Source organism: Drosophila takahashii, chromosome 2R (genome assembly GCF_030179915.1).
Source record: "Drosophila takahashii strain IR98-3 E-12201 chromosome 2R, DtakHiC1v2, whole genome shotgun sequence".
Classification (NCBI taxonomy): domain Eukaryota; kingdom Metazoa; phylum Arthropoda; class Insecta; order Diptera; family Drosophilidae; genus Drosophila; species Drosophila takahashii.
In genome coordinates this window covers 21,681,022-21,696,408 of record NC_091679.1, presented here as the reverse complement: position 1 = coordinate 21,696,408, position 15,387 = coordinate 21,681,022, and the positions used below count along the sequence as shown (strand labels likewise).

Genomic DNA, 15,387 nt, shown 5'->3' with positions numbered 1-15,387 from the left:
TTGTGGCGAAAAGGGGTATTAAATGGGACCACCTATCGGTCCCTTTTGTGGCGAAAAGGGGTATGAAATGGGGTTGGTGTTTTCAATACCAAAAAAGCTGAATGCTATGAAACTTCCCAAGAAAAAATACTTTTTGTTAAATTAATTTATTGTATTATAAGTAGACAATTTTTCTATTTTTATACCCTTGTAGAGGGTAGTATAATTTCAGTCAGATGTTTGCAACGCAGTGAAGGAGACGTTTCCGACCACATAAAGTATATATATTCTTGATCAGCACCAATAGCCGAGTCTATCTAGCCATGTCCGTCTGTCCGTCTGTCCGTCTGTCCGTCTGTCCGTCTGTCCGTCTGTCCGTTTCTATGCGAACTAGTCTCTCAGTTTTAAAGCTATCGCGATGAAACTTTCCCGAAGGTCTTCTTTCTATTGCAGGTAGTACATATGTCGGAGCCAGCCAGATCGGACCACTATATCTTAAGGCTCCCAAACAAATATAAGAAAATTCATTGTAACTTTGTAGGAAGTAGGCGTTTTGATTCTTGACTTAAAAACAAAATTGAAATAAATCGAAACGCTGAATCTGGAATCCCTGGAACTGCACGGAGTGAGTATTCTTTTATCTACAAGGGTATATAAGCTTCGGCTGGCCGAAGGTAGCTTCCTTTCTTGTTTAAATTTATATTTATTGAACAAATTCCTCTGCTGACACGTTTTTGTTGAGTTCCTCATTGTTGTTATTATTTGATTTGGATTTATTTTTAAAAAATCGTTTCTTTTGCAATTGAATTGCCTTGGGAATCAATATTTCTGCATTACCAGATTCTGAAACAATATCTAAAAAGAAATAAGATTTTAGTGTTTTAAAATAAAATGAGAACAGAAACTAACTTCGGCAAGCCAAAGTTTTAATACCCTTGCAGCTTTCAGGAATAAAATTGTGACTAGAAAAGCATAAATATAAAATAAGAATAACCAACAGTTAAATGTAGACTTATTTCACGCTTTTGAAACTTGAACCGACAGAGAGACGGACATGGTTAAATGGATTTACTTTATAGGTTTGAAAAGGTCTCCTTTACTGCGTAACAAACTTCTGGACTAAATTATAATTCCCTCTGCATGGGTTTAAATATATATTTTTAGATTTTGTTATACAAGCCTGTTTACATCAAACCATGTTTTAAAAGTGAAAAGCAGAAAAAGACAGAAAGAAATAGGATTAAAGACAGATGGCATTCTAAGTAAATAGATTGAAATTGAATCAAGAAACTAAGTGTATTATAAAAAATACAGTTATAAAAATAACCTACCGTGAAGTGCACCATAGAAATATGTAAAGGAGTTTACGGCTTTTTTTTCCAGAAAGGCCTTTAACATTAAATCCCACAACAAACTCATCCGTGAGAACCCTCCGCAAGTTTTTTAAACCCCCTTCTGGCAGCAACAACGATCTCATGGCTTTAATCTAAAAAGGAAGAAAATTTCACTAAAATATTTATATCAAAGAAAAAAGACTTACGTAGGAGTCCTTTGCACCACTATTTCTCCTTCTCCTCTTTAACAAATCGACGAATGTGCCTGTTGCTGTTCATGGCTAAATATCACACATTATTAGGTATTTCACTTGCACAACTCATGGTGTTACTCACCTGTTGACGACACTTCAGATCACAACAAAATATAACACTTTAAATGTACAATAAGACAAATTAAATACAATGTTTACAAAATTTGGCGCAAACGTTGGGTTAGTGATGGTAGCGGGGTTGGGTAGTTATGGCAATCCGTTACGATTAATATTGCGACTACCGATATCGTATAATCGATGGCAATAAAAACATTCGCTAATATTATTTTTGTTTAGTTCTATGTATATAAAATTAGGTACTTATATATTTATTTTATATATCTAAGCACCAATAAAATCCGCTTGTTATGGAAGGAAAGAAAACGTTTTGCTACTGAACCACCGCTATTGTTAAAAATATTGCTGCAGCTAAATTGCTCATTATTAAATATAAATAATATAAAAAGAAATAAAATTCTATCATTTATTATTTTATTTTATCTCATTATTAAGTTTTTATTTTATTATTTTAACTTTTTTTAAATTTGTTTTTTATATAAACAAAATAAAGTTGTATTCGTTATTAAAATCATTATATACTTGTCAAAAATTTCATTTTACAATTTTTTTAACTCATATAGAAGTGTTCACATAGAAGTGTTCACTCTCCGATAACTCTTTTGCTCTTGTAAAAAATACACACGCCACCTATTGACCCTTAAGGGACCTCTGGGTGGTCGATCCCTTTTCTACCCCGAAAGTGCCACCGGCCCCCTTGAGAACTACAGGGTATGTTTCCCGTTTTTAAAACTTGACAATTAAATTTTTTCCCCAATTTAAAGATTGTTTTTCTTGATAATTTTTTCAAAGGTCTGCACCCAGAGAAATGTGGGACTATTTTTTAGGTAATGTACAGTGTTGGGAAAGGTACTGTGTTTTTGTACCTAGGTAAGGTAAAAGGTATTGGGCAAAAATAAATACCTAGGTAAGGTAAAGGTACTTAAATTTCCCAGTACCTAGGTAAAGGTAAAAGGTAAATATATTGTTTTTTTATTTTTTATAAAAGCTGAGCTCAAGGAACCGAAAAAACGATTTTTAATTTTCCTTACAAAGTTCCATATTTGTCTTAGCTTTCTTAGCTTTCATGGCCTCGTAGTCCGTGTACATGCTTGGATGAACCCTCTAAAGTTGTTGAAATTAAATCCAATTATTTATAAATATAAGCTTAAATAATTTTGTGTATATATTTTTAAAACACGCGGCATGAATAATTGTATTCACGTATCACTTTATTAATATATTTATGAAACCCTCATGTACATATTTGGCGCGCAAAAATTCCGTATATAGAAACATTGACTATATGTATATTGTGCATATGTATATGCCGTTTGTTTACGTACATACGGCATTTTTGCGCGCCAAATACACTTTGGTTTCATAAATAAATTGATGTAGTGATGGGAACATACATTCTTGCACAAAATTATATAAAATAAAACCGCGATTAGTTTTCATTCTCGAATATATACATATGTAAGTAATGTGTATATGTACATATCTCACACATAAAAAAGGCATAGGCTGTGTGTGCAGATTTCCTGTCGATTTATCATCGAATTTTATTGTTTTATTAACATACAACACGCACTTGCCGTCCGGGCTAAAAAATTTGCCATTTAATATTGTTGGCAACACTTTCTCGTTTAAATTATCTTTTTCGGCCATGTCTGTCGCGCAAAGTCAAATTGTTTTGTGCATTTGAGAAAATTGCAATGCAAAGGCAACTTTACAAAACAAACATGAGAACGGCTAATTTCCAATGACTTAATGCTGCGTTCCGACTATTACAATTTCGAAACGAAATGATACAATGACGTGTAGATGTGGTGGATTTAGCTTATTTCAGTGTCGCAGTCAGATGTGGCTAGTTTACATCAGAGCAATGTTTAATACCTATGTAAGTACCTTAATAATTCCAAAGGTATATACAAATTTGTAGCTAGGTAAGGTAAAAGGTACCCAATTATTTTCATACCTAGGTAAGGTAAAAGGTACCACTAAATTGTACCTAGGTAAAAGTATCTAGGTATGTCCCAACACTGGTAATGTATGACCTAAAAAATTTTCATAGAGTAAAATTTCAGATTTAGGTAATGGGTTACCTTAAAATATTAGCATGTGGACTATGTTCCTACTTTTTAGGTAAAGCTAAAGAGATTTTTATAGGCCATCGTAACCTTAAAATTGGTCCATAAGACCTAAAATTTAGGAATAGTTTGAAGTCGATTATTACTCACAATTTAAGACAAATATTGGTCCTTAATATTAATAAACAATCTTCTCGGTTTTTTAAGTTTATTATTAAAAATTTTTATTAGACTTATCTTAAAGCTAGTGAAGGAAAAGTTTCAATATATAAACTCAATACCAACGTGGACTATTTTCCTACTTTTAAGGTAATAGTGCCATATTCTAAAAATAGAATTCGCCTGTGCCCCTAGAAGCAGTCTTTGGTTTTGCCGCAGGGCTTTTAAGTAGTTCCGTAGACCAGAGGCTAGCCTATTGGACTCTCGCGCAGAAGACCGGGGATCGATTCCCACCGAGGACAAAATAAATTGATTGTTTTTTCAGAAAGGTAAAATGTTTACTTATCCGAATAAAACAATATAAGCAATTAAAATAAACAAATATGTTACTATCAATAGTAAAAATGTTAACTTTTTTGAAAATACCTAATATTTAGGTAATTTTGACCTAAAAATCAAGTCCACTAGCCATTTTTTTAGGTAACGATTACCAGAAATAAATTAAAAACTGCGTAAAAAATATAGTCCACATGGACAACATTTTAGGTAATGCATACCCTTGGCGCGTTTTTCTGGCCATGTTTCCTAAAATTTTAGGTAATTAGGCCCCTTTTTAGTCCATTTTGTTTTCTGGGTGTGTAAATATTTTAGCTCAGAGAAACTGGGTTGGGTAAAATGAAATTTTTGAAATTTGAATACGAGAATCGTTTGTCCATCATGTGTCCACTTGTGTCCACCCTTTACTTTTTTTTGTCCTCGTCCAGTTTCAAAAATATGGAATTTCAAAAATCAAAAATTTGAATTTTTCAAATTTTTTTTTTTGGTGGACAGATAAGTCCTCACTTTTTAGTTTTCACTAAATTCCAAAAAAATTAAACTCGAATTTTTCAAAAAAAATTTTGGTGGACAGATATGTCCTCGATGAGTCCACTTGTGTCCACCTTTCAGAATTTGGATAAAGTCAAAACTTTGAAAGATATACCACTTTTAAGTTTTCACTGAATTTCGAAAAAAATTAAAATTTGAATTTTTCAAAATTTTTTTGTAAACAATTTTCGGCCACCACTTACAAATAATAAAAATCTCTTAAAAGTAAATATTTAAAAATAGGAAACTACTGTCAATTTTTTAAAGAATCCGAAGAAATATGCAGAAGATGCTACGAAGAAGAGATCGTTGAAGGAGATCCAGGTCCTCATGTCATAATAGACATCGAATTTGCGACGCATAGTGCCTTTCATCGATAATCCACAGCCGGCTCAACAGGATCTGCAACATTGCTCCAGATACCACAGGAAATAGTAATACAGAATAAACAAGAGAGAACGCTATAGTCGGGTTGTTCTCCCGACTATCTAATACCCGTCACTCAGCTAAAGGGAGTGCGAACGCTGTGTCGGGTTGGTGTCCCGACTAATAATCGTAACTCAGCTAAAGGGAGTGCGAGGGAGATAGATATATAATTTTTGATTGCGTATAACTTTTTAATGAATGGTCCGATTTGAAAAATGTCTTCTACATTTCGATAGGTATAAATATACACAACAAAATTGCATTTATACTTCTCGGAAATCTTTAAAGATGTGGGCGCAGGACCCATTTTAAAATCGTTAGTGGGCGATTGTGGGCGTTAGAGGGGGCGTGGCGCTCGGCTAAAATAAACTTGCGCTGCGTAGGAAGCCAAAGAATATGTGTGGGAAATCTCAACCTTCTAGCTTTTGTAGTTTCTGAGATCTCAGCGTTCATACAGACGGACAGACGGACAGACAGACAGACAGACAGACAGACAGACAGACAGACAGACAGACGGACAGACGGACATGGCTAGATCGACTCGGCTAGTGACCCTGATCAAGAATATATATACTTTATGGGGTCGGAAACGCTTCCTTCTAGCTGTTACATACTTTTGCACGAATCTAGTATACCCTTTTACTCTACGAGTAACGGGTATAAAAATACATTTTGAGTGGTGCCATTGAGTACCTTCCAGCGGCAGGAAATGGAATTGGGCACTACATTTCTTATTGCCGCAGACTAACAGGATATTGGGAAGTTCACGACGATATGTGCCGACAATGGAAAAGATTCACGGCTTCTACCACGAAAATGATTTTCCATATACTTGTATATACGCAGACCGAGTAATATGTATTGTATATTAATTTAAAATTCGAATTTTGTACAATTATTGTTAAGATGATTCATTGTTATTTTGTTGAAAAAAAATGTTATTTTGTTTAAAAAATTGTTATTTTGATTTAAAAAAAATAAATTGTTATAAAGTTTACGAAATGTATTTTTTTTTTGTGGGAAGCTAAACTAAAGTGTTTGACTTTAAGGGATGGAAATTAAAAAAGAAGAGATTGACAGTAGTTTCTTATTTTTAAATATTTACTTTTAAAATTCTGAAAGGTGGACACAAGTGGACTCATCGAGGACTTCTCCACCAAAAAAATTTTGAAGAATTCAAATTTTTGATTTTCGAAAATTTTTGAAATTCCATATTTTTGAAACTGGACGTGGACAAAAAAAACTAAAGGGTGGACACAAGTGGACACATGATGGACAAACGATTCCCGTATTCAAATTTCAAAAACTTCATTTTACCCAACCCAGCTTCTCTGAGCTGAATATTTTTAAAAGACTTACGAATATTTTAAGTTTAATTTTTTGAAACCTCTTTTTGTGATGTATTTTCTAAAGTTTTGACTTTTTCAAAATTCTAAAGGGTGGTCAATCGTGGACAAACGGTAGACAAACGATTCCATGCAAAAAAATTTAAAAATTTCAACTTTTTGATTTTCGAAAATTTTTGCAATCCCATATTTTCGAAACTGGACGTGGACAAAAAAAACTAAAAGGTGGTCAAACGGTGGACAAACGATTTCCATATTTAAAATTCGAAATTTTAATTTTACCCGACCCAGCTTCTCTGAGCTCGCATTCAATATATCTTGAAGGATTTTTAAAAAAAGTCGTTCACTATTTTTGTCCACACTTTTGCAATGTAAGAAGTAAGGTTGGATATTCAGCTTAACGTATGGCAGATCCAAAACGTTGGCAAATGCTTGGAGTTGCCAACCGTCGTCTGTCAGCGGAATCAGATGAACCGATGCTTGCCTTATCGGAAGCGTAGTATGTTTTGGTATTTTGCAGGGCCGGTGTTTTGGCACCTATCACAGCGCTTATCACTGTAGAACGTCGTGGTCAGCACCGTTCACCGGTTGGTCACAGCTAGAAACTCTGTTGTCTTGGGCCCAGGCAAACGCTTGTTGGCCCGCTGACCTTGAATACTCTAATGCGAATTGCTGATAGTAAGCACAGAGAAAAAAAATCTAACAAGAGAGAACGCTATAGTCGGGTTGGTGTCCCGACTATCTAATACCCGTCACTCAGCTAAAGGGAGTGCGAACGCTGTACTCGGGTTGGTGTCACGACTAATAATCGTAACTCAGCTAAAGGGAGTGCGAGGGAGATAGATATATAAATTTTGATTGCGTATAACTTTTTAATGAATGGTCCGATTTGAAAAATGTCTTCTACATTTCGATAGGAATAAATATACACAACAAAATTGCATTTATACTTCTCGGAAATCATTAAAGATGTGGGCGCAGGACCCATTTTAAAATCGTTAGTGGGCGATTGTGGGCGTTAGAGGGGGCGTGGCGCTCGGCTAAAATAAACTTGCGCTGCGTAGGAAGCCAAAGAATATGTGTGGGAAATCTCAACCTTCTAGCTTTTGTAGTTTCTGAGATCTCAGCGTTCATACAGACGGACAGACGGACATGGCTAGATCGACTCGGCTAGTGCCCCTGATCAAGAATATTCGGCATGTTCCAGTTTTCACTCGGAAGTGAATTTGATTTCATGCTAGCGGATTTAAGTCCGCCTGTCAAATGCTTAGCGGAAAGTTTCCATGCGAATTTTTCGGAAGTTAACAGAGTAACAACAAGGGATATTTAAGTCCTAGCAATTCTTTCGGAAGTGAGTCCTGGAACAGGTCTGAGAATTCCGTGTGAATCTTTCGGAAGTGAAAACTAGAACAGGGCCGTATATATACTTTATGGGGTCGGAAACGCTTCCTTCTAGCTGTTACATACTTTTGCACGAATCTAATATACCCTTTTACTGTACGAGTAACGGGTATAAAAATATACTGCTTAGGAAAAAATAGAATTAGAAAACTCTTAAAGCTAAGGACCAACTTTTCGAGTTTTCGTATCCACGGACCTCATGGTTTCGTGAAAATGCCTCAGATTAAACGCCCAGAAAAACATATCTTCTAAAGTATTGGTTCGATCAAATTAAAGTTTTGTAACAAAATAAAAAATTTTTTTTCTTTTAATTGTATTATTTATTTTACCATTCTTTATACCGTTACTTGTATAGTAAAAGGGTATATCGTGAAAGTATATAGAGGTAGAAGAAAGCGTTTCCGACCCTATAAAGTATATATATTTTTGATCAGGGTCACTAGCCGAGTAGATCTAGCCATGTCCGTCTGTATGAATGCTAAGACCTCGGAAAATATAAAAGCCAGAATGTTGGGACTCACCATACGGATTCTAGGGGTTGCTACGCAGCGCAAGTTTGTTCCATCCGAGCATTGATGTCCGTAAGAAAGAAAGAATTTTGTTAATAAATGTTTTAAATGACATCGCCGTCTGCGATTTAAGTAGTTTATGTTATTGGGAAAATTGTTGATTATCCTATGCCGCTTTTTATACCCTTGCAGAGAGTATTATAATTTCAGTCAGATGTTTGCAACGCAGTGAAGGAGACGTTTCCGACCACATAAGGTATATATATTCTTGATCAGCACCAATAGCCGAGTCTATCTAGCCATGTCCGTCTGTCCGTCTGTCCGTTTCTATGCGAACTAGTCTCTCAGTTTTAAAGCTATCGCGATGAAACTTTTCCGAAAGTCTTCTTTCTATTGCAGGTAGTACATATGTCGGAGGGAGCCGGATCGGACCACTATCTTAAGGCTCCCTTAGGAATATTTAAACAAATATGAGAAAATTCATTGTAACTTTGTAGGAAGTAGGAGTTCTTATTTTTGAAAACTTAAAAACAAAATTTAGCTTCCTTTCTTTTTTTTTGGTGTATATAACCACAAAGCACTTCTGCTGTCGCGATTGCTTAAGCCACGCGTTAGATGACGAACCGCTGCGAGAAAACACGCGCCGGTCTTAAAATAGCAAATCGAACTAAAAAGCCGAGTACTGTCATTAATGCCCGTCTCTCTCTCTCTCGTGCAGCTATCCGTTAATCAACATACCTTTGCCCGGGACAATACCCACCAAGATTTTGCTACCCTACGAGGCTTGGTCTGGGTACAACCACAGTAGCTCCACAATTTCACCGCCAGCACCCCCAGCCGCCGGCGAACCATCGTCCTCCGGAACCGCCCACCCTCACAATGGCAGTGCCACGGACCGCAGCCTGCCCCCTCTGCTGCCGTGGGCGCAAAGCAGTCCTGCTTTTTTCTATGTCCAGCAGATAACCCTGCGAGCCAGCGTTCTCCCCTGGACAGAGGGAATGCAGCTGATGGATGCGTTCCGTGCACCACTCTATGAAGTTTTTAAACTGCTTGAAATTGTGCGCAATCATCAGAGCAACGAAAAGTGAGTAAATCGAAGGGGTCTTCAGTCTCTGGAATAATCTAATTTACTTTATTGTTTGCCACAGCCAGCGCACCCTAGAGCATAACTGCTTGCACGTAGAAAACGTAAAGCGCGGGACACATGGACAACTGGACCAGATCTTTCCCGAGTACGGATGCCTTCTGCTCTCGCCTGCCAACCTGTGGACTCAAAACGCTCAGAATTTCACACGGGACACAAACATCCTAAACACGATATTTCAGTACCATGTAAGTAGACACCAATATATATATTGCATCCAAGTAAGTCCATGAACTTCAATGTCGTAGAGGAAAATTAGTTATCTTACACCTGCTCGGACTTTATCAATTCGGATTAAAGCCCCACCTCGTCGCTCTTCGATTAAAGTGCCGGGTGGCCAAGGCTACAGACCATTGCCCATATACATACTTCATGGACTGCTGCCTTTACCAAGCACTAGCAGTCTGTAAATATTTTTGAGAACTCATATGATTTGGGTTGTGAATAGTAGTGTAGTCTAGACACCACACAAGCCAGACCTTTGGTCTTTTAAGTGCATACCTTTAAATGTGCACTGTGTTGTTGAGACCAGCCCGATCGGCTTTGAGCTAATGAAAGGCATACACACCGCGTAATAGCTCTCCACCCTAAGTTCTCGGAGGCAGGTATTTATTCAGAAAACTCAATATGGCGCCGATCGAAATAGATTTTATTAAATACTGGGATCTTCCATTTTATTTACTGAAAAATATGAGCATAATTTACCTTTCATTTTGAAATGCACTTTTAAAGCTACCCAGCTTTTAGAATGCATTTTAAAGAAGCAATTTAGCGATTTGGGCGTTAGAGTGGGCGTGGCGCTTGGCTGAAACAAACTTGCGCTGCGTAGGAAGCCCAAGAATATGTGTGGTTAATCCCAACTTTTAGTTTCCGAGATCTTAGCGTTCATACAGACAGACATGGCTAGATCGACTCGGCTAGTGATCGTGATCAAGAATATATATACTTTATAGGGTCGGAAACGCTTCCAATATACCCTTTTACTCTACGAGTGACGGGTATAAAAAAAAGCATTTGGTTATTAAAATGTTTTTAAATTTGCGTAAGTTTCTGAGATATTTTTTTATAACAAAATTATTTTGTTTTTTAATTTGGTAACTTTGCAAGCAAAGCGATTTCATAGATATGATAAAGGTAAAGTTCAAGGAAATTGGCCTTCTGTTGAATCGTGGAAATACTTAATACTTAAGATAACGCAACAATCAGAGAAAAATGCTGGCTTTACCCTCTGTACATATATCAGTGTGGGAAGTATTGATACAGTATAGGAGTTGCGGAACCATCTATTGATAGCATACATTATAAGTTCTTCCGATAAGCTTCTTGATAATTAACTCTCAAATCGGATCGATTAATTCCGTCTAAAAATGGTTACAAGTGCCGATTAATGTAGGGTAATCAACTTTCATTTTATGTTTTTGAACATGGCCTTGGAATCTTAAATATTATGTTAATCAACTTTTTGCTTAACTAAGTCCTCATTTTAAGTGAATAAAAAGGACCATAAAATGATTACAAAGCATTATGTTCGCATACCAATACTAGTAATTCCGCAATCCTTTACCTTTTTCCAGAACCTGCAAAAGTCAAAGGTTTCCGCTGCTGAAATGCTGTTTGGCCTGCCCATGCAGGACACTGGATTCAAGCGCTATCCTTTGCGCGCTCGCTCACGGATCATACAGTATGCCTTGACCTTGGTCCTCAAGCACAACGACGTGGAGTACTTGGAGACACTTAAAAAGAAACTGCAGCGACATTACCCGCCGCTGCCATTGTCACCGTCGGCAAGTGAGTCCGTGGAGGAGCCATCGACAATTACGTATATATTTTACCCGGGAGAGTACCGGATGTGGGAACTTGTGCCCTATACGGTGGCTTTTATGCTGGTGTTTGCGTACGTCTACTTCTCCGTCCGTAAAATTGACGTTTTCCGCTCCCGCTTTTTGTTGGCTCTGTGCAGCGTAATTACCACGGCAGGAAGCCTGGCCATGTCGCTTGGCTTGTGCTTCTTTTTCGGCCTGACCATTTCTCTGCAATCAAAGGACATATTTCCCTACTTGGTAATACTGGTGGGACTGGAAAACAGTTTGGTGATCACAAAAAGCGTAGTGTCAATGGACGAAACCTTCGACGTGAAGATCCGTGTGGCACAGGCACTAAGCAAAGAAGGCTGGCATATATCAAAAACGTTGTTGACGGAGATTACAATCTTGACTATTGGCCTCGCCACATTCGTTCCAGTCATTCAGGAGTTTTGCATATTCGCCATAGTCGGCTTGCTCTCAGACTTCTTGTTGCAGATGCTGCTCTTTTCCACCATCCTAGCAATGAACATTAAGCGGGCCGAATACACGACAGAGGCCAAGCATCTTCCTAAGATGCTGCTTAGCTGCACCCAAGGGGTGGGTCGCCAGGACTTTCGCTTTTTTGGGGCCACCCCGGCGATTCCGCCCTTTGTTCCCGGCACATTCCAACGATCACAGTCGCATCCAAAGCTCTGTTTTGCAGATGCCGCATCTGTCAACGAACGGACAAGCAACGGCCACTCGCCACAGGAACAGCGGATCCCCAAGCGCATCAAGATTGTAAACTTTTGGGCTCGGACCCGCTTCTTTCAGCGGGCTTTTATGATCTGGATGATTGTGTGGATATGCTCTATAGTGTATAACTCGGGATGCCTGGAGCAATTGTTTAGCATGGAGAGTAACGGGACTATGACTGCTACCTTTGAACTCCAACGGCGTCTACAAGCGGGACGTGGAGCCGTTAGCAGCTTTTTCGAGGGATGGCAGGCGGACGGGCAGCGGACCACGACGAATGTTCCCAGCAGCAACGGCTTTTCTGCTCCCTTAAAACCTCCACTCGCGCAGGATATCAATGAGACGGCCGAGGAAATGCTGCGTCTACGGTATCCAAACTTTGACCTAAATTATTTCCTCTCAAACTTCCACTGGTCTACGATCATGAAGCAGTACAACATTTCACTAAGTGGGCACTACGTGACATTACTGCCAACCATTCGGCTAAGCCATGCCATCGCGCCCGAGATGGCCACATTGTTGCGCAACCCGCAGGAGCAGCTGCAACAGAATTTCCAGTGGAAGGCCTTGGCCGCTGCGCTCGATCCCCTCGACTTTAACGACGACGACGTGCGACGCGAGTCCCCGATGGTTATGGCCGGCGGGATGCCGTTGGTTCCTAAGAGCCCCATGGAAATATTCTTCGCCATCCTTTTGTGCTGCATTAGCATCTTCGTGCTCTGTTACACAATGGTGGTTTTTTACCGCTGCATCTGTACCAGGAACTATGCCGAGTGGCGTTCTAGCTGGCACGAATCTGAAGTGCCGTATAAGCAGACTGAACAAATCCTAGAGGGTGTGCCAACTCAAATCGCAGGCCACAAGCATCGCATTGAGTGCCTGGTCTCTGACGGTGCCTACATAATAAGTTGCTGCCTTAAAGGCCAAATCCGTGTGTGGGATGCCCGCAGTGGTGAGCAGCTAACCAACATCGGCCGATCCGACATCGCGATCTCTCACCCGCGACCAGATGGGCAGACGCTGGTACGGAAATTGGCCGTTTCTCCGGTGTGGTGTCTGGACTACTTCGACAATCTCATCGCAGTAGGCTGCGCTAACGGACGCGTTGAGCTGTGGGAATCCCCTGCCGGTTTGCTTAAATGTGCATACCAGGAAGACGCCAAGAGAAACCAGGGTATAACCCACATCCACTTGAATGGCGATCGGGTGATTGTGGCACGTCTGAACGGCCGTCTGGACTTCTATCGCTTAGAGACGTATTACAAGGGGAAGCAGATAGACTGGGGCTTTACCTCAGCCTACAGACGCAGTACGTTTTTGCTGATTCCCGTTCGAAATAATCTTAAACATTAAGACTCTTCTATTTTAGCTCACGTGCGAACAGGATCCACTGGAAGCCTGGGACTGATGATGCAGCAACAGCGCTGCCATCAAGATGCCGCTCAGAAGACCACTAAGGAGGAAATGAAAATAACATTGGAGGGTGTAAGACTAGCCCATCAGCAGCCAATCACGTGCATGCAGGTAGTCAACGACATGGTCTTCACCGGCAGCCAGGACCACACTCTCAAGGTTCGTCCAAAAGCTGTCCTTTGAAACTATTTTGCTTAATCCACCTTGTCTCCAAAGGTATATTGCCTAAACAAGCCGGATGCGGAGTATACGCTGCACGGACACTGTGGGCCCGTGACATGCCTATTCGTGGATCGCTGGCAACCGGGCACCGGGGGATCCGGTTCCCAGGACGGTCTGCTTTGTGTTTGGGATCTGTTTACGGGTGCCTGCATGTACAACATCCAAGCCCACGACGGCGCCATCAGCTGCCTGGCATGCGCCCCTAGCTATGTGATATCGTTGGGTACGGACGAGAGGATCTGCGTGTGGGAGCGATTCCAGGGAAATCTGCTGACTACTATCAAAATCTCCAACGCCTACTCAAGTCTGCTGATGCTAACACCTTCGCTGTTGGTGACCAGCAAAATGGGTAAGGGGTTCTCTTGGTTGTCATCTTGGGTAGTAGAGTACAACAGTGGCCAGTAATGGAAAACCTTCTTGATTTATATAGCATAACCTTAAACTTTAAAATTCAATTTCAAAAGAACCTCTGCTTTCCGCATAAAAAATTACTTACGTATTATTTTAACTTATTTTAAGAACTTAATAAGACTAAAAGTTAACGCTGGTAGCTCATTTTGCTTTGTTATCCTGAAGAAACGTATTTGTTGATCGCATTGCAATGTTATTCATAAAGTAGTGGAACTGCCTCCTGGAAAAAGTGCATGTAAACTTATTTATGACCGTTTCCTCATCTGCATTTTAAATTCCAGTACATTTTTAATGTTCAAAGTTTTCTTTTAGTTTGGGTCAAAAGGGTTAAGAAATCCAGCGATGGCCATTCTTGTTCTAGGGGAACAAACTTACTATTACTTATTACCCTATATTGATTATAGTTTTAATTAATTTAGTCAATTATATTGCAGGATCTCTTATTGTTTGGGATGTGCGCACTGGGCAGCCGGCTCGCGAGGTCAAGCTGGACTTTGCCAACCTACAGCTATGCCCCAAAATTATGATGCTTGCCTGCGATTCAGTAGTTTGCGACTACGGAAATGAAATCCGTGTCGTCCGCTTCCCAATCGTGGCTGACAAGTGCCACTAAAGTGCAAAAGATGAATTTACCGTCTCCCGCTAGCACTTAGGAATAAGTTGACTCTCGGCTCTCGAACGCCTCGAAGCCATTAACACATTCACTAAGTAATACATAGATACATTGTTAGGGCTCGCAGCAATTTACTACATAAACATGTATGCCCAATTTACATTGTTGTGTTTTTGTGTATTAAAAAAATTCTAAACAAATGTCTGTGAGACCTAAAAACTTAAAGAAATTTATATTGCCAACAATTTAATACCTCCTAATAATGTCCTAGATTTATTGCGTTTGTATCATATTTATGTATATATATTTTTTTAAGTTTCTAGGTCCCATAGGTGTATGTTTAAAAGTTTTATGAGCTTACACAAAATGCTATAAAGTGTTATTCTTTGCTAGGATTTCTTTTTAAAATTTGCACCCTAAGGGCATGACGATATGTTAAGGATTTAAGCTAAATGAAAATAATATACACACATATATTTTCGCGTAATTATATTACTACATAGTGTCTTAAAGCGCCTCAACCTAACATAAAATGACTAAAAGTTAAATTAAATACTATATTTATTAGAATCACTTTACGCTTAATTTTCTGTATGAAAAGTAAAACATAAAAAATGTA

The 15,387-nt window shown here is 39.1% G+C and overlaps 1 protein-coding gene and 1 long non-coding RNA gene across 2 annotated transcripts in view; one reads left to right on the top strand and one right to left on the bottom strand.

Moving 5' to 3' along the window:
* The window catches only part of SCAP (SREBP cleavage activating protein), a 25,248-nt gene extending 9,861 nt beyond the window's left edge, over positions 1–15,387 (top strand). The window contains exons 2-7 of the mRNA XM_044392719.2: positions 9,144–9,509; positions 9,574–9,757; positions 11,144–13,418; positions 13,479–13,681; positions 13,739–14,093; positions 14,590–15,387. Coding sequence (XP_044248654.1) covers positions 9,144–9,509; positions 9,574–9,757; positions 11,144–13,418; positions 13,479–13,681; positions 13,739–14,093; positions 14,590–14,768 — 3,562 coding nt within the window. The 3' untranslated portion in view covers positions 14,769–15,387. The remainder of the gene's footprint in view (positions 1–9,143; positions 9,510–9,573; positions 9,758–11,143; positions 13,419–13,478; positions 13,682–13,738; positions 14,094–14,589) is intronic.
* Positions 415–1,994, bottom strand: LOC138912791 (uncharacterized). Its single transcript, XR_011418344.1, has 4 exons — positions 1,650–1,994; positions 1,520–1,594; positions 1,311–1,465; positions 415–834 (listed from the first exon to the last, which is right to left on the bottom strand). It is a non-coding gene; the product is annotated as an uncharacterized lncRNA (long non-coding RNA).